We start from the raw sequence: 19,214 nt of genomic DNA, 5'->3' as shown, positions 1-19,214 counted from the left end.
TAAATGTTGCCAACGATAGCGAATTTTTCTTCAGTTTTCGTGTAAAAAAAAAAAACAAAAAAAAGAACAAGTTGGTTTCGTATGTGCGTGATCTTATAATTACGATGGAAAGCGTGAGATAAAAAAAAATTCGGGCGCCAGATTGAAATGTAATAAATACAAATGTTGCGGCGTGTAAATAATGGGTTATTTTAATCTTTCGACCAGAAGGGTGGGAGGGGTAATAATGTAAGCCGACGAGGGCGGAGAAAAAACGAGGAGTGTGGGCGGGGGGAGGGGGCAAATATAAAAAGTATGGAGGGGGATTAAGGGGAGGCAGACGCCATTAATCATGTAATTTATTAAGAAACAAACGAAACAGGAAGAAGATTAGGCGATAAAAACACAGCCAAGATAAAAAGGTCACTAATTACTATAATTACCGCCGTCTGAAACGGCCCGAAGGAGAAAAAATATATAAACATATTATATATATATACACATTTAATAAAAAAAAAAACGCGTAAAAATAGGGGCGCGAGCGTGTTGATTCCTCTTTCAACAGGTGTGACGAACCTTTTCTCATTGGAAATGTTGCGTGCAATTTTGGAAAGAGTACTAATCAATAAATAGTATGAGTAATAAATAGCAATTACGCCAAAGTTAATATGGGGGGGGAGGAGGAAATGTACATAAATCAAATAAAATTAGCAAAAAATCAATTAACCGCTTAGAAAGTGTAGTTTGTAACGTGTACGTTCTCACGCTTACTTCGACTGGTCGTAATTACGCGCGCAATTACAGTTTTGTTTTTCGATTTTGCACTTTTGATCTGTAATTGGGATCAAAAATAAACGAGATGAAGTCATGAGATGGACGTTGAATCATGCTTTAAAATTTTGAAACGACAAAATAGCGATTGCTTTCATTTGCAACGATCGTAAAAATGACTCCATGACATCAGAGCGCAAAGCCAACTGTCCAGACAACATAAATTCTGCAATACAAAACTCGATTTAACATTTTCAAAATGTCTGTTTTGTAATTTTTTTATGCCATGACAGGTTGCACATACACACGTACTATATACAAATCTAAAAATGAATTGAATCATATCAAATAACGGAAAGGTGCGAGCTACTTTTGACAACTACACCAGACAAATTGACACACTCTGATAGGAATAGATCAACTTATATGTCACAATTATCAAAATCTGAAAGAGTAGCTACACGCTAAGTACTATTAGCTATAAATTATCAATAATATATAAATATAAAAACTACAGCAAGAAAATATATGAACGAAAGGAGCAGTTTGCCAATTTCGTATGGAACTTAAATTAAAATTAAAATTCAATACCTCATTAATTCAAGACTCAATTTACAATCTGACAATTTTACGATTGAAAACGACGAATCACATTCCGATGCAGACAATTAAAGTTGGTTCCCAGAATTACTGATTGACTATGCAGCGTGTATGTGAGCGAAATTTAGATGAAATCGATCATTTCTATCAAAAAATTCATTAAAACAGATTTGAAAAACTTCTAAATACATTTGTGGACGACATACTCCAACATGAAGGACATTTCTGGGTCACTAAACATCGTTAGATTTCGGACACAATTTAGCTGTCCAGAATTCCAGACAATTAAGGCCAAAACACACTGAGTGGTATGGGACATCACGTGTCCTTGGCTTCCCGATGTTCCCTAAACCGAATTCACTGTTATCAATCACTGTCAAAGAAAGGATAAAATATCACCAAAAACACTCCAGCGGGTGATTTTCGGACAGTGTACCGTGTATATGGGCTAGGGTTGTAGCGTTTTTTTCAAGTCCATAGCATGTAGAAAGTAAACAAGAATACTACCTGGTAAGCCTTAAAAAGGTAGCATTGAAAAAAAATGCATTGAACATGGGTCGTGTAATCTGTGTCATTCATTTGTCAAAGTTTATAAAGACACGCTTACACCGGCATTTCTGAATTTATAACCGTAGCAGAATTACACGATGGAAATCCCTAACTGAGTATTTTAGATTGTGACTTGGAACTTAGATTGCGATCATTAATTACATTTTAACAACAATGAAGAAGATGGAACTAGTTTCGGAAAAATACATTCATTAATTAATAGACTGATTTTGCTTATTTTATATTGTTGCAAGATATGTTAGAGAGTCTAAGCACACCTTTACGAAACTCGGTTTTTTTGGATTAGCTACAATTTTTATACCTGCTTTCTATTGGATTTCTAAATCATGGCGAAATTTTCAGATGTCAGCACTCAAAGGGTTAAAAGCATCTAAGAAAAAACACATACCATGTACCACTCAGTGTGTTTTTTCACCCTTAGCTTGTTTCGAGCAAAACAAACTGTCCCAAAAGTAAAAACCAATGTTGTATGCATATACAGAAACTCTCAGCATCTTCCAAGAAGTGCATATATGTATGTAAGTACTCCCCAATGATGGGTTCACACCCAGTTACTCGCTATCTCGAATTATGGGTCACAAATACGAGCAACGTGGTCAGCCATCTCCAATCCACGTATTCCTGGCTTGCATTCAGAGAAGTGCTCATAAATTTCCCTCTCGACAAAGGTGTGTATATAGACGACCGACACTTGAACGAGTTACAAATTGCGCCGAACGACGATATGCCACCGAACGCTGTTTGGACCAGAGAGAGAGACAGAGAGAAAGAGAGAGAGACCCAGAGAAGACCACGGTCATAAATCGATGAGACGCAACATTAGAAGTGACCACACCGAAGCTGGATGGAGCAGATTCCCAGCAAATTGACGAGGATACGACGCGTTAAGAATGCGCTCGTCTCAACACTCCACACGCTAATTGCGATTTCTCGCGAGAGCGACCCGTGCCAATTTATTATGTGTACACGTAGAGGTAGATGGTGTGAACGGCTCTCCTGTTAGAAACGCGAGGCAGGGTTTCCTATTTGAAGTCTGTGCCAAATATTCTGACCACATAACCGAGCGGCATTCTTGGCCGACGACGCCTCATAATTATCTCATACAAAGCGTTGAAACGGCGCACAAATTAGCCGCGCCGTGGAACGAGCCGACAAACGTGCAACGAGATAATAATGTCCATTAATTGGATCTATGTCGATTGGCACAAATGCAACCTGCCTCGGATCAATACCCCTGTGCAAAAGTTCTCCAAAGTCAGTTACTGATCCCTAAGGCCTATTGCGCGCTGTCGACCAGGCGCCGAGTGACCGGTTGCCGTCGACTATACTTTATACTGTCTTAGGGCCGGGCCGCACCGTGCGACTTGCGAGCGACCAGACCAATGCATGCAGATAGATGGGACATGGGACACACATTTCCGTACATTTTTTTATGTCGCGCAACTAGTCGGCCGACAAAGTTGCACGGTGCGGCCCGGCCCTTAGATGCAGTGGTGTAGTCGGACCAGGTCGCCGACCTGGTACTTCTTTTTGAGCCAGGTCACCGCCCTGGCACTTTGATTGATAAAAACATTGTTTTTCGAGTACAATTAAAACATATTGACTAAAATTTTGTATTCCAAATATTGTGAGCAGACTCTCGCGCTAACACTCGATGACCACAATCGAATTTAATTTAATCTGAGCACAGACGTTTAATGAACTTTATTGGATTTTTTTATCCAAAACCACCCAAAACTATTCGATTATAAAATGCTGCAAAAACTTCTCCATATATGTCACGTCACTGTGGATGTTTGTATGAAATCGCTTTTTATAAAAATCTATATTGATTGTATTGTATCTGTAAAAGTGAACACGTCGCTTTGGATCTGTAAAGGCGAGTGTTTCACATAAAAAAGTGATGTTTGGGCTAGAATTAGGGATGTGAAAATCGTTATTTTTAACCATCACCTCCTGGAGTGTTTTATTTATTTATTTTGTTGGTTTCGGTGATATTTTATTGAATTCCATATTTGAAGAAATGTAGGAGAAACCTTTCGATTCCATATGGATATACACACAAGTGCGACCTACCAAACATATGCATTATGCACGTGCAACTACACCCGAATTCGGTTTGTGGAACACACACTGTTAACGGTCACAGCGGGAAGCCAAGGACGTGACGTCCCATACCACGCAGCGTGTCTTCGCCCATAAGGGCCTGGTACGAAATGATGAGCAATGTAAGCGAAGCCTGGAAATTCCCGACTGCCCAGCGGTTACGAATTCGTCGACAAAAATCCCCATAAACATAAACTTATTAATCCTTTTTTTGGTCTCTCCCCCGGCTCCTATGAATATGTATGTACATCTATAGATAAAAGCGCATTCATATCCTAATCGGACTACACGCCGAGCTACTACAATTACATATTATATATGCCAGACCATCAATATCTAATCAAGGCAACAACGCCCTTAGCAAGTAATCAACAGATGCATCCGATGCGAAAATACCAGCACAATTTTGACCCGCTCACGTCCATTGAATCCGAATAATCGGCTTTGCTCCATCACATATATAATTATTATTTCCCGTGTGGCCGCCAACGACACACGCACACGCAGCATACACAACTGATTAAATCAATTAACGACACCCGCAATGACGCCGATAGACGACATATTCAATTATGCTTTGCGCGATTAATCATTGCGATAAGTAACGCTCGATCATATACATATAATGTACCCACGATTTGCATTTCGAACACTCGTCGTCGGCGTTTGTTTTTCTGGTCGCCTTTTTTCCATTGACAAAAAATCATATTCGCATGTGTGTTTTGGCCAGAATAAAAAAAATCGAACCCGTAGAAAGTGTGTCATTGGAAATCTGCATAATACGCCGGGCTTTTAAAACGCGATAAACTAAAAGACAAACACAAAATCAATCTAATGTAAATATTTGGTTAAATTAGACACGAGTTAAATAGTACACACTCGAAACAGTAGATAACGATCCCACATTTCGGCACAAGGTTATCGTTCCATCTAACGGGCTGACGTTTTAACGAGAAGGCCGTTAGCTGATTTGTGTACAAATTAAATTGATTATTTAGAGTCGATTCGCTCACTGTCGTCGAAAAACGTGACTCCAATTTTAAAAATGTCAAATTGATCCTTTTTCCCCCAATTTCGCTTATGTGCAAGACCATTTTCTAGTACTTAAATACGATCATTTCACCAACCATTGCAACGAACGAACTATTTTTTTTATATCTCCGATGTACATATATAATGAGCTGATGTACCCAACTTTTATTAGCTTCACTAATGTTAGTTCAATGAAATTCTTGCTCAACTGATTTTGAACCACTTCCAGTCTTCAGATCGCTTTAATATTTAGGCGAAATACGGGGGTTAGCTAACACAGCGTGCAACTTTGTCGGCCGACTTGTTGCACGACCAGTAAAAATGTATGCAAATGTGAGCGACACAAAAGTTGACGGGTATGGCATGCCCCATCTAACTGCATGCATTGTTCTGGTCGCCCTCAACCAAGTCGCTCGCAAGTCGCACGGTGTGGCCCGGCTCTAACATCGAAGTAAGATAATGTCGCCGACATGACGATAGAGGAGTTTAAACATTAACAAACTCATTAAAAAATTACATCGAAATATTGGGTCGGATCGAAACGATGACAGCTAGAAATGTAGTTATTCAAACGCCGCTTTCTACGGCCCCTTCACAACTCAATCAAACATGGGTAAAAGTTATTTTTTCACTCTCATTTATTTATGCACTAGTGTTTTTACCCGGCTTCGCTCGGTATTTGTAATATAAACCGCGTAAACATGGCCAATCTAATAGTAAACATTTTATTACATTTATTTGAATATTCATTTGTTTTTCTACGAACCATCAATAGTTGCATACAAAGTTTCTTTCGAAATTATATATTAGATGAATCAAACTGATGTACCCATTTGTCAAATATCAGCCCTCTCTCAAATTTTTCCTATACATGAGAACATCATATACAATGGAAGAGTCACTCTCGTGACAAATATGAACCTTGAACATTCGTTAGTAATTAAATATTAACATATGTACATTTAAATTCGAAATCGAAGTCAAAGTCCCTCGATTTTTAACGACTCCAAGAGCCCTGTATAATAGAATATGCGACTGATCTAAACGGACGACAAGGTCGAAACACTTTTTGCCGCAATTAATTAAATCCATTGGAAAAAGTGTCCGCTAATGTCAACTTGATGGGAATCGACGGTGTTTCAAAGTGCATAATAGCAATTATACATGCATACCTGTGATGTACGTCGCATAAAATACACCACGCTTATATTATTACATCACGCTTCGTCGAATAATTTATAACACGCGAGTTTAATAGCATAGCAGCGCGTGTTCTTCATACTCAACTACCAATTGGTAGTCTGACATGACAGTAGTTATTCGCTGCAGTTCGTCATCGACCGACACGTTCGAGAACAGTAATAATAATAACTTACTAATCGAGGATGATATTGTTGGGAAAATGTTCAGCTTGCACATTCAGACACCTATTCAGAAATTCAATTAAAATTGGACGGATGCGCGTAAAATTGAGCACACGCATGCATGTTCAGTTGGTCTATGATATGAAAGTCGAAATGTGTGTCTAAAATCGCTAGGTTGGACTGTGAGGGATTGAAACTTACAGGGTGCCTGGCGGCGGCTACGGCCGCAGCGGCTGCTGCGGCATTCATGGCTCCAGCGCTAGGGTACATGGCGCTGAACCTGCAGACCAGACCCTATAGTCTGGCCACCATAAGCTGGTCTAGCCTTCTACCAGTATCCGGCATCAGGTCCTTCCTGTCAGCAACAAACACTGCAATCCAATTGGTTCGATGGCACACAACAAAAAAAAACAAAACACTGATCCACCAGTCGTCGACGGCAGTATGAAGTTTCACTTAACACTGATCGTTGCACTGATATTCTCTTTCCAACAAAACACACACACTGTACTGGAGGAAGGTCTCACAAGAAACACCCACTCCACCCTTGGTCTGTAGTCTGTTCGAGTTCAATCTGCAAACAAAACAAAGAAAAACAACGTCAATAAAGAGCTGAGAGATTTCATAACAAATCACCGGTCTTATCTCGAATCGAACAGATTTGTTTATTTTTTGCGCAGCGCGTAGATAAATAGAAGGCAAAAAAGCACATCTATGCGAATCATCGTCGAGGCACTCGATCGGTGACTTCATCAATTTGTTTGAATGTTTGACACGCGGCCGATAAGGGGGCTCACCGAGTGATCAATCATCGGACGCAGATAACACGGATACGCACTCCATTATCGAACAATGATCTCTAGTGTTTGGGTAATGGTATTTTTGCGAAAACGCGGTCTCTCGCTATTCACATATTTGCCCATCTCGTCGTGGCGCAATCGACCGCAAAAATCTCCATCCGCTCGTTCCTGCACATGTTGATTTTGCATAAATGCCTCAAATGTACATTTTCCACCTTTGTCCTCGCCGCCGAATGTACACAAGCAATCATGGAGCAACTAACACTACTCGTCCCAAATTTGTTGAAACGATCAAGATTCAAGATTGTGCGAGGAAGCTTGATTAGGAAACGAAAAACATATCTGATAAGCGGACTTGAGACGGACCTCGACCTAGAACTCGTATCGCGACATATCGAAAAGTTTCAATCAGATCCAGAAGATTCTCAGGAATCGAATGAATCATAGATATACATAAGTTGTGTATTGTATATCATGTATATTCATATATATAGTAAATACAGTAGCACGTTATCAAACCTTATTATATTTTTAGAAAATCACATTAAAAATCTAGCGTAAAATGTACACGCTATCGCATCCCCCCCCCCCCCGCTCAATCCTCGATGGCCAATTACATTTCGTTTCAGTTTCGCATTGCATTTTTGTCAAGGAAAATAGTGTTGTTCTTGCATATAGCGGTGGTTTGTTGTTAGTTTTGAATTCGTGTTTCGTATTCAGAAATTTTTTTATATAAAATCTGTACGTTGTTGATATTATTATTTTTTAATGAAAATTTATATTTTTTAAACGATAAAAGTAATTGTCAACGCGTGTTATAGACATAAAAACTTACAGTACTATAATTAGAGACCTTGCATTGAATTATATTGTAATAATATTATATAGTCGAGTAAGAAATAATAAAAAAAAAAAAACTATTTTACGTCCTTACAATTTTACAACACATTGCACGTATGCGACAGCATGCTCACAGTCTCACGCTAATAGGATCGACTTTAGTTGAGGGATTGTTTAATTTCAGATTGTAACCTGTTCTATTATTGTATTTGATTTATATCTATGTTAATTTTATTTTTTCTTCGTATTGGGGCATACTACAACATTAAAATTAACACGCGATTCATGCGTATCACGATCCATATTGATGGTGTAATACGGCAGTATCGTGAAAATCAGTAGCGAATCCGAGTTGTTTTGAAATACTAGAATCATGATCTATATTGATAGTATAATACCCCATATTGTATACTTTTTTGTTTTGTTTAGCCGTAGTGACGCCTTGGAACTACTCTGTAATACTATGGCAAAATTGTAATAAATAAAATACACACCAATATAAATCATAAAATATTTATGGCAAGAGTGGGGATCGGATTGGTTTGGAAGTGCATCTATATAGCTTTTTATTATTTTTGACTAGTGGTCTAGTGTACACATTATTACACAGTATTCGCGTATGCGTATTGTCGCCGTGACAAGAGTGACCTTTCAATGTAATAAAATTTAATTATCTATTCCTCACTGTTGAAAGGAATAAGAAATTCCTGAAAACTATTAAAAAAAAACAACAATGGCTAGATTTCTCGAGTATTCCGTATACGTGTACATATATAATTATTTAATTCAAAATTTGCATACGAAATAAATGCACACACTGCGGAATCCGCGATGACATCATCCGACAATTTTACATCGATTTTAAATTTATGCAGAGAAAAGAACTTTGCGGAAAAACCCCCCCACAAAGCACTCCCGTTTATACGGCAATAAATTATTATTAATTCGGATTTTTATTACACCGGTCGACTTTTCGAACAAGACAATCGGTTGCATAACAAATTAGGCGCACACCGATTTTATCGCCGTCTAAATTAGCATGACACATTCGCAAACTGATTACAAATACAAAAGAACTCGTAAGGAAAACCAGTCAAAACACGACTCCGGGCACCCACGTATGTAAAATACAATACCCGAAGCGGCAATTAAATAACCATATATACATACAGAATGTTCCAAAAGTATTTGGAAAGTTTTTAAACTTTATACACGGTAAAGTCGTTGTCATCGCCCCACGTGCACGAATGCGTACACCAGGCCACTAGTTTAAATTCCCTCTTTCCGGTTGCAGGCCTCAAATTTCTGTTATTTAAATATTTGTAATAACTATGCGGTTTTCAAAGCTATACACGCTATATTTCTTGTATTCCTAGAGTTAACCAAAATAAATTTATTTTAATAGATTTTGTATGATTTAGAAAAGGGGTACATCATTTCTAAGTTCCAATGTATGATTTAAAGGCGGTAGCGATAAGTCATGTTTTTGACTGTTCGCTTGCAAATTCTTGTTGATCGATGAATCAATGCGAGAGAAAGAGAGTAAACTATTGTTTTCGTCGCTTTTGGCGCGTGGCTATTGAGTCATGCAGTCGCCTGTTGGCCTTACCTATGTGCGTTTGCGTGTTGATGCTTGTCGTTATTTTTATTGAATACAAAAATAGTCAAAAACATGCTATAGGACTAAAACCTTTTTTATTTTGATGTATAAAATGATCAATAAGATCAATTGAACTTTGATATATATTGAGAAAAGCTGTATTTTGATTTAAAAACTCGACCCCGGTTCGGGACACTCGTTTGATCTCGACGCTCCTTCCTTCAAAGGTAACATGTGAAAAAAATTATGCGTCCCATTCAGTGCCGTGCCGGTCATTCATGGGACGCCCGGCATGCCCCGCCCTACAATGATCCTTTGGACCTTTTTCGGTCAAATTGTATTTATCGATAACGTTGTATTCCATATTTTAAGAAATGTGGGAGACCACCGACGGCGAGGAGCCATGCACGCGGTGTGCCGTTCATCGCTGTATGTTTTCGTCCTAATGGTTAAGAGGGCTGTACACCCGAAACCTTAATTTTGTTACCGTTCCTTTCTTCGATATATATATTGAGTGTATGTATATATTGAGTGAATGCGACAATATATATCAATATATATATTGAGTGAATGCGACAGTTGCGCTTCGACCAGATAAAACGTGTTTTAAATTGACAAAATCGAGGTTTCGTATTCTACTATTTTATTCTCCAAAACTGGACCAATTTTTAAAAAAATTTCATCATCGGTATGAGAAAGATATTTTCTGTGCATCTATCGGCGTATTTTTTTTAAATTCGACCGTTAAATAAGCACGCTAGACTCTTTTCGTGGGTGTAAAAAAGAGGCGATTTTATAGATGTTTGGCGGCTCCTAGCTCCTATAAAAAATAATTAATCAAAAAAATAAAACGATAGATGCACCCGAATGGTGGATATCCATAGCATATTAAAAAATAATTTCTCTAGTGCCATAATTGAGGTAGGGAGAAGTATAGTACGTTTGTATGGACAAGGCGCTGCTGTCCAGCCCTCTTAATAGTCAAAGGGCGACTTTTACATCGCCTAATTAAGCCTTTACCATATTTTAATTCGTGCTCCAAGTAAAATCCGATCTCTACCTATAGTTAAGAGACTTTTAAGTCCGGTGACCGGAAAAATGCACTCGAGAAATCCAAACTTTCAAAGATGCTCAAGGAGAACTAACGCAACAGAATTCCACAAAAAACCGTCAAGGGATAGTTGTATGTTACCTGAGGGTGCTTACCTTTTTTTTTAAATTCTATTGCGTAAATTCTTTTTGAGCGCCTTTGGAAATTAGGACTTCTCTAAACTACGCTACCATTCAGTGCAATTTAGTGCATCTTTCCGGGAATCTTTAAATCCCTAGGTGACTTTTGAGACGTTCTGTACATACTTAAGGCATGGTAGAGCAACGGTTTTTCAAATATCAAGTTTCAAATCGAACACATTCTGAACACGACATTCGGTTTGTTTGTGTGTTATCAATATAATATTATTATGGTGTCGGATCCCCGGCATTTGATTCGCCTATACATTATGCACGCGCCCGACCACTATATTGTACCGGAGGTGATTTAGATGTAAATTGGCGGTGTGATTGGCGGCAACCCAATGGCCAAAATCAATTGACTGACGCCGATGGCCACCGGTGATAAACCGCACTGATGACCAATCGATCATGACATTCCTAAACAATAAGCAAACGATCACAGGTGAAAACTTTCACGGCCGTCGCCATTCGACTAATTGGTTTTTGATAGGCGCCGATTAACACCTTTGCGTGTGTGCGATTACCATTCAAATACGCATTTGTTTGGCGACATCTCTTCCTACTTTCAAAGCACACCCACTCAATTCCGAACACAAATTCCTCGACGATAATTGCATTTTCACAACACCGTGCGAAAATGCATGTATCAACACACACACACACACCCAAATATGCACATCAAGTTTGTATTCAAAATGAACCGAAGAGTGTCGATAGCCTCATTTAATCCAATCGTGTCTACCGAATGTATGTAATTCCCCTCGAGTTATGAACGAACAGCTTGTTGGAAATGTTGTAGTGCTTCAATTTCATAGACCCTAGTCGGTGGCGTCACTACTATGACGCGGGGGTATGCGGTGCATGCGAGCCCTTAGGCTCGGTAGGACCTTGGGAGGATTTCCATATATTAATTTAAAAAAAAATAAAGTTACAAACATAAAATACAAGAAAATCAATTCACAATAACCGAAAATAGTCTGGAAGTATGATAAAAAAAAGACTTAAAATAAAATAACATATAGGCTAAAACGGACATTTAAAATTTGTTTAATTAATTGAAAAAAAAAATTACGCCCTTTGGTATATTTTTGGTAAATTTTGGGATATTATATTTATTTCTTTAAATTGTCTAGTAGGTACATTTTTTACAAATTTTTTACGTGAAAGCAATCAAATATAAGAGTCCAAAACTTTAAACAGCATCATCATACTTAAACCAAAATCAATTAATTGTAAATAGCAATCAAAAAGACGCTAAATCATATGGCAGATCTCATCCGATTTGCAGTCTGATGATATCTAAGAGCCGGGCCGCACCGTGCAACTTTGTCGGCCGACTAGTCGCGCGACACGAAAAAATGTATGGAAATGTGTGCGACAAACAAGTTGACGGGTGTAGCATGTACCATCTACCTGCATGCATTGGTCTGGTCGCCCTCAACCAAGTTGTTCGCGAGTTGAGCGGTGCGGCCCGGCCCTAACAGTCGATAATATCAATCCACAGCATTTTCTCAATACTTTTTTTTATTATTTAAAAGCAATTTGTCGAAAATTTATCATTTTTTTCGACAATAAAATCAACATACACATGTCTATAAGATTTAAAACAAAAAATCCGCCACTTCGGGCCCCTCTAAAAAGCATATGCGCACTAAAACACACACACACATACATACACGTGAAGACTTAAAATTGCCAGAATGTGTACTTTTTTTTTTACTATCGCCATATAAAGTTATTACTGCAATAGTGACGACTTGCTGGCTATAAAAATAAAATTGATGGAAATGCGACCGTGTGTAGTAGCGAGGCAGAAAATAAACATATAAATAAAATGTATCGATATAGAAATAACGTTGAATTATAATTTACAATGAAGACTTTAACGCCCATTCGAACGAACGCATATATGTGAACGTATATATATTTAATTACTATAAGGACACTTAGCGTATCTTGACAAATCGCCTATTCAACGAAAGTGAAATTTACAATTTGGGTTATTATCATTAACGTTATCGCCGAGCACTCAAATCCAGCGAGAGCATATCTCGAAATTACATTTGAAAAAATAAAATATATATATATACAACTCCATGCATAGTCACACTACTCGAAAAGCAATTCAAATCGTCGATAAGAACTACAATATACGTTTGAACTCTATGCGATACAATGAGTGTATAACTGGGCGAGACAAATCGTTCAGTGACACGCGAGAACGATATAGATGTATCCAAGTATACAAAACAATCAACAAACGGGCTAAAGAAGACGGTCAACCGATTTACCGAAATATAACGGAGCGCACACATAGCATCCCCTTTAATTTTAATTAAAATCGTCCCTACGCTGCGAGACGATTTCGCGAATATCGTCACGAATACGCGACCGCAACCACAGATTCCGCAGGGTTCCGGTTCCCCCTGCCCCGCTCGATGCTCCCTCACCAGCGGTCCTGAAAATGTGGCGCGCAATTAGCCGTTTCGCTATTACATCGCTGGCGTGCTGCAGGGCGCCGATAAGGCCGCACAAAGGTCTCCGAGCAAAAATCGATAGCAGGCGATGGTGAGGTGCGAGTTCGAGGGGGAGAGGGGGGGGAAGTGGGTGCCGGCGCAATTAACGTTTGAGAGTCGCTGACACGTCTAGTGTGCCACACCACCGCGACCGCAAGATAATTAAAGATTAAACGCAACCCACCGCACGGAACGCTTCGTCAATTTTTCAGCTAAAATTACACATTTTTCCTATAATCTATTCCTTGTAGATAATTTAAAAAAAAATGAAAATTTAAGAGGGATTTATATTATAATCCTGTATCGTATTTCTTACAATGTCATTATTTCAGTCTTCTTGTGGAACAGATCCATCACGTTTTCGAAGTTGTTGACTGTATATTTTTCGACAGTTCAAAATATCATTAGACTTTAAGGACTGAACGATTTAGTTTTGATTGAAAATCTTCCGTTGAAAATCGCATTCAAATTAAAGAAAAAAAAGTATTCAACCGACCGAAAATTGCTAGCTACGATAGGCAACGATCTATGCGACAAATTGCTTCGTCTATAAAGCCCCATTGACCACTTAATCATTCGATTCGATTATTTTACGTGTTTAGTGCCAACCCTTGACACTACCTCTTGAATATATAACAAAAGGAAAAACAGACTTTTATCAATTTTATTAGTATCACAGGATAATTTTAGATGTCACTGTGAATATAGTCTTAAACACGAAAGAGCTAAGTCCTAAATTTTACTCCAACACTAGTGAAATATATATAACAAATTGCCGGATGATTCAAAGAACGCAAAAGATTCTTGCAATTTCTTCTCGGAAGGTTCACAAGGAAAAACTTTCACCTGAACCAACCTAATCCAAAATATTGTAACGCAAGAATTCCGGACCAATTTAAAATGAAGAATTCCGAATTTGTGTGCAATAGCGTTTATGGAGAATACCGGGGCAGTTCGGACTACTGCGTGTCCGAACACTCGGCTACCTGCCTTTAAAATGAATCAAACACGATGACCATGTGGCCCTCTTGAGTCGTAGAATAAGGGCGAAAACACACAGCAAAGAACGTGGTATGTTTAGATACTTATAAACATGCGAAAAAAATGTGGCATGCCCAGCACACACCGTCCCAAAATCACCCCCTAGAGTGTTTTCGATAAAAATTTCATCCTTCCTTGACGGTGATCGACGAAGGTGTATCCCATATTTGAAGAAATGTAGGAGACCACCCACAGCGGGGAGCCAAGCACACGACGTGCCGTTCTTCCCTGTGTGATTTCGCCCTAAATGTTGTGAACTGTCATTTGAATTTCTGAACCTTTAAAACTTTCTGCTTTAATTTGAGTGGTATTAAGAAAAATTAAGTACCATTCGACAAAGCATGCCACCAACAAGTGCATGGCACACATCCATAATGTTAGACCCAACCGTCAATTAGCAACAGTGCTGCAAAATTACCACACTCCGAAACATGCAATTGAGAGTGCATCGATGAAAGCCAACAAGGCGGAATGTTCTCTCACGGTCGACGACGTGTAAAATGGTTGACAGCCTCTGGTTGGCGCCTTTTGAACAATCAACATATACCATAATTAACACGCAAACCCACTCATCGTCACATTGTCTTACAATGGGCGTGTGTGCATGTTTTCATACATAAATACATATACATCCATAAGACGAAAACAATTTGGTCGAAAGATTTCATATAAAATTAATAATTGCGATGCGGGCCCGTGCAGATAAGAGCGACAAGGAGTGGTTAAAAAGGGCGGCCGTAAACAGGGGCGGCAAATCTCCCCGCTATAAATACACTAGCCTGGAGCATTGCGCTCTCCACCCTCTGCAATAAAAACCCCTCGACAATAAAACGAACGTTCCCATGGTCTGGCCGAGGACGAACGACAAACTGGGAGGATGGGTGGGTGCAAAATAACGACGAAAAAAAATGAAAATCTGAAAATGCACCCCTCACTCTATACATATATAAATATATATATCTACGTTATCGCATTTCCAACGTGACAATCAAATTATCACCGCAGGTTAAAAAATATCTACTGTAACGTCCGGTCTGAATGGAAAGCCAATTAAAATCTGTCGATTGCTTTAAATCGACGAAAACCTATAATAAAAAATGTGACTTTATCAATAGTGACAGAGAGAGTAGTGATGATTGTTTTTTATATATAAAACAACTTCAATTCATATTAAGTTGATTGTAGTATCAAACTAAACTAAAATAGTTCTCATCTATCAAAATCAGTTGAGTGAATAAAATTTCCTTGAAATAGTGCGCCGTATGAGAAAAAAAATTGTTTAAAATATGTATGAAGTATTGACCGACGCGTTCTGGATGTTTCTGTCTCTTGAAACACTCCTTAATGATTTTGTGACGAAAGATTCGCAATCCCTGTATTTTATAGTTAAAATTTTGGGTCAATATTAAACAATTAAAATCTGATATAGCGAGAGGGTGGCAAAAAGGGATAAACAGTGTGGATAAACACTAATAGACGTCACCGAGAACGATAATGGAGTATTTTCAAACGTGTTGAATTCCACATATATTGATGACCAAACCGAGCAAAATGGTAAAGTTTGAAAACGATCGGATAAGAACCCAAATTTCGTCAGACGAAAAAATCAAAAGCGAGCTAAGAAGAGGCTAATAAAAAAATAGGAAACTTTTCATGCTAATAAGCGAAGATCAGCGCTGGAAGGATGCTTTTCAAATAACAACAGACCGCTCCATTAGTGTTCAAAGCAAGAGGGCATAAAACCATGGTTATTTCTCATATTGAGAAATAACCAATAACAATTCAAGATTGCTCATAACTTATGAGTCATAAGTCATAAGTAGTCTTCGGCGTTGGCTGGGTGCTCGCCAAATGACCGCTCCATTAGAATATAAAGCAAAAAAGTTGGTTTGAACACAATAAGTGAACCATTTGTGCCAGAAGCATTGTGTATTTGCTCATAAGAGCATACCAATATACGTATAATATTATATGTAGTCATGAATTTGCCTCTATAAACTCCCATTAGTTTTCGAAATATACGGGTATCATCACATTGTGATATTTCCCTAGGTTCCCTATTTATAATACGTATTGATTTTTTCGATAAAGTGACAGAATACTTAATGGATTTAATTTTTTTCATCTGCGGCACATTATTTTGGAAAAAAACTGCATTTACACAAGCCGTTAGTGAATATGTGATTACAGACGGGGAAAAGGTCATGTACAACTGGATACATTCCACTTTTTAGATCAGCAATCGACACGATAAAGTTAACCTGTCACGAATTAGTCAGATTCGATCCATCTAGAGTTAAATAGATGTTGAATTCCGTATTGTATCCGTGTAGTGATAACAAAACAAAAAAAAAAGAGTACACGTCACGCTCGTGACAGCTTTGCGATTATTTTGCGCGGGAAAACTAATGGTCTAAACGCGAAAAATGACGACAATGGACAAGAATCGTGCGGTCGACTGTCCTACCCAATTCGAAAGGCCATTTATATCTACGACTGGAATCTAATTTCATTACGATTGCGGTTTTTCCTTTTCCCTTGGCAATGGTCAAATTCCAAATTGTCATCGAGGCGAACCGTAAAGACGATAAAAAAAACCGCAAGCTAAACGGCCAATATATAGAACACGCTAATCCATCGCAACAATTGACAAATACTGAACTTAAAATAATATCATTTCAAAATCATATTCGATGAAATTGCTACTATGAACAAATTGGGGATGTTATGTGGGCTGCTTCTATGCATCGCACAATATGTATAAAATACATCATATTAAAGTCGACGAACCCTCTCCGAACGTTCATTCGAAACAATACAATAATAATAATGCCTCGGGAGAGCATTAGCATATCTCGCGATACGAAAACACACGACCTGTCATTAGCGGCGGTTACTTTTATGACAGTTGTGACGCGTTCCGGTTCGTGTTTACCTCTGTACCGTTCCGAATTCGATTGCGATAAATAATTTCACCGCATAATTAAAACTGTCATCCGACGGGCGCACATCGTCAATATGTATATTATTATTATATTACAAATTTATAATGCGACAAAAAATTTACATAAACACATAATAAAACACCACTGTCAATAAATGTCTACGATACATTTACACACGGCAAAAGTACACAAGTACACATGTTGATAAAGCGAACGAACAATTGCAACTTATGTAGTGTTTGTTGCTCATTTTCTATACTACCCCTATAACACGGTTTTTCTACGAGGGTCGAGATTTTATTTTAATACTAGCTGAACCCGGCATGCGTTGCAATGCCACAATAACCCATGCAATTCCCGTTCCTCGGTGTGTTTCGTTAAGCGAATGTTTCAGTTTCGAACACATTTGAAATTATTCAATTGTTTGTTTATTTTACCCTAACAACGCAGGTGGCGAAGCGAAAACTCAATCCCGTTTTTCCCGTTTCTGGGCGATTTTTTTTTACAGAAACCATCGCGGACATGCACACAATAACTCATGTTAGTTTCATCGCAATCGGTTGAATGGTATAGGAACGCACACGTGACAGACAGACAAACATGATTTATATAAATATACGTTATATATGACGTTATACATTTCAAAGTTACAAAAAAGTTGCAATTTAAATTCAAGTCAATTTGTCTTATATGAAACGCTCAGACCGGCTTTTTAAACGTCATCAAAAGTTGATTCACTTGTTTTATTTAATTTTCACAGAAACAATTGGTACTATGTAAAAGCACACTTTTAGCTCATTTTATGCTACATAGTAACCCCCCCTTATAATACGGTTTAACAACACTTTCTTTTCAGTTTTCACGCACTTTATAAGTCATAGCTGCAATAATAGTCGCAATTTGTGGTTTGGTTCCATTAGGTAAAACTAAATTTAAGTTATTTTTTCGTCTTATATGATCACTTTGCAATTTGGATTCTTTATAAATATGTGCGAAATTAAATATATTGTGAATAAGTTTCATGCAAAAATTCGTTTATGGCCGTATGTACGTATATATAAAATCACGAATCCATTATTGTTTTGTCTTTCGTCAGGTATGTCTGTTTACACTCGAGCGCTATATATATATATATATATATAAATGTAAACAAACGTTTGCATCGAAAGTCACTCCGAATAATATAAACACAAACACATTCGTGGGGAGAAAAGTAGCGCGGCATTCCACGTGGAGCGAAAATAACCGTCACATTCAAAAGTGGAAAACAACACTAGGGTATATGGGGGGGGGCATGGTCACACTGTAGCCGGCGTTTCGACCGGCGGGATGCGAGCCGCGAGATCGGCGACCGTTGCGATTCAAAATATATTATTCGAAACGTGTATATCCATTGGCGGGTGATGCACTTCCACTGGTAGAGAAACGGAACAAAAACACTGCGGCGAAATGGCGAAATGGCGAAACGAGCGGGTCGGGTCGGGTCGGATCGCGCGTGTTTGTACCTGACGGGAAGTCGGCACTCGCGCTCGCGCTTTCAAGATGGCGGGCGGACGACTCTTCGACGCCACGTTCGGACGCACACTGCCGAGTGACGCGATGCCGGCTCGGGCCCCCCCTCCCCCTGCTCCTTCCTCTGGCGCCCCCCCGCCCGTCTCCGCTCCCCCTCGCGCGCCGACCCGCGCCCCCCTTCCCCTGCCCCGACCCGTCCCCCCCCACCGTACGGTCGTCGCCGCCGCCGCGACAGCCATACATACCATCGGACCTCTCGCTCGCACCCTCGCCGCTCGCTCTCTGCGTCCCTCTCGCTCGTCCCT

At 38.9% G+C, this 19,214-nt stretch overlaps 1 protein-coding gene across 5 annotated transcripts in view; it reads right to left on the bottom strand.

Annotated features, from left to right (window-relative positions):
• LOC143914960 (protein groucho-like) overlaps positions 1-19,014 on the bottom strand; it is a 233,096-nt gene extending 214,082 nt beyond the window's left edge. Inside the window, exons 1-2 of one of the 5 annotated variants that reach the window (XM_077435396.1) lie at positions 18,903-19,014; positions 6,624-6,996 (exon numbers count right to left, since the gene is read on the bottom strand). In XM_077435396.1, coding sequence (XP_077291522.1) covers positions 6,624-6,692 — 69 coding nt within the window. In that variant the 5' untranslated portion in view covers positions 6,693-6,996; positions 18,903-19,014. The remainder of the gene's footprint in view (positions 1-6,623; positions 6,997-18,902) is intronic. The other 4 variants (XM_077435398.1, XM_077435399.1, XM_077435400.1 and 1 more) reach the window with 4 other exon arrangements.
• Positions 19,015-19,214: the final 200 nt, after the last annotated feature.

Source organism: Arctopsyche grandis, chromosome 7, assembly GCF_051622035.1.
Source record: "Arctopsyche grandis isolate Sample6627 chromosome 7, ASM5162203v2, whole genome shotgun sequence".
NCBI classification, from domain to species: Eukaryota; Metazoa; Arthropoda; class Insecta; order Trichoptera; family Hydropsychidae; genus Arctopsyche; species Arctopsyche grandis.
The sequence above is the reverse complement of the archived record's forward strand: the minus strand, read 5'-3'. Positions and strand labels throughout refer to the sequence as shown.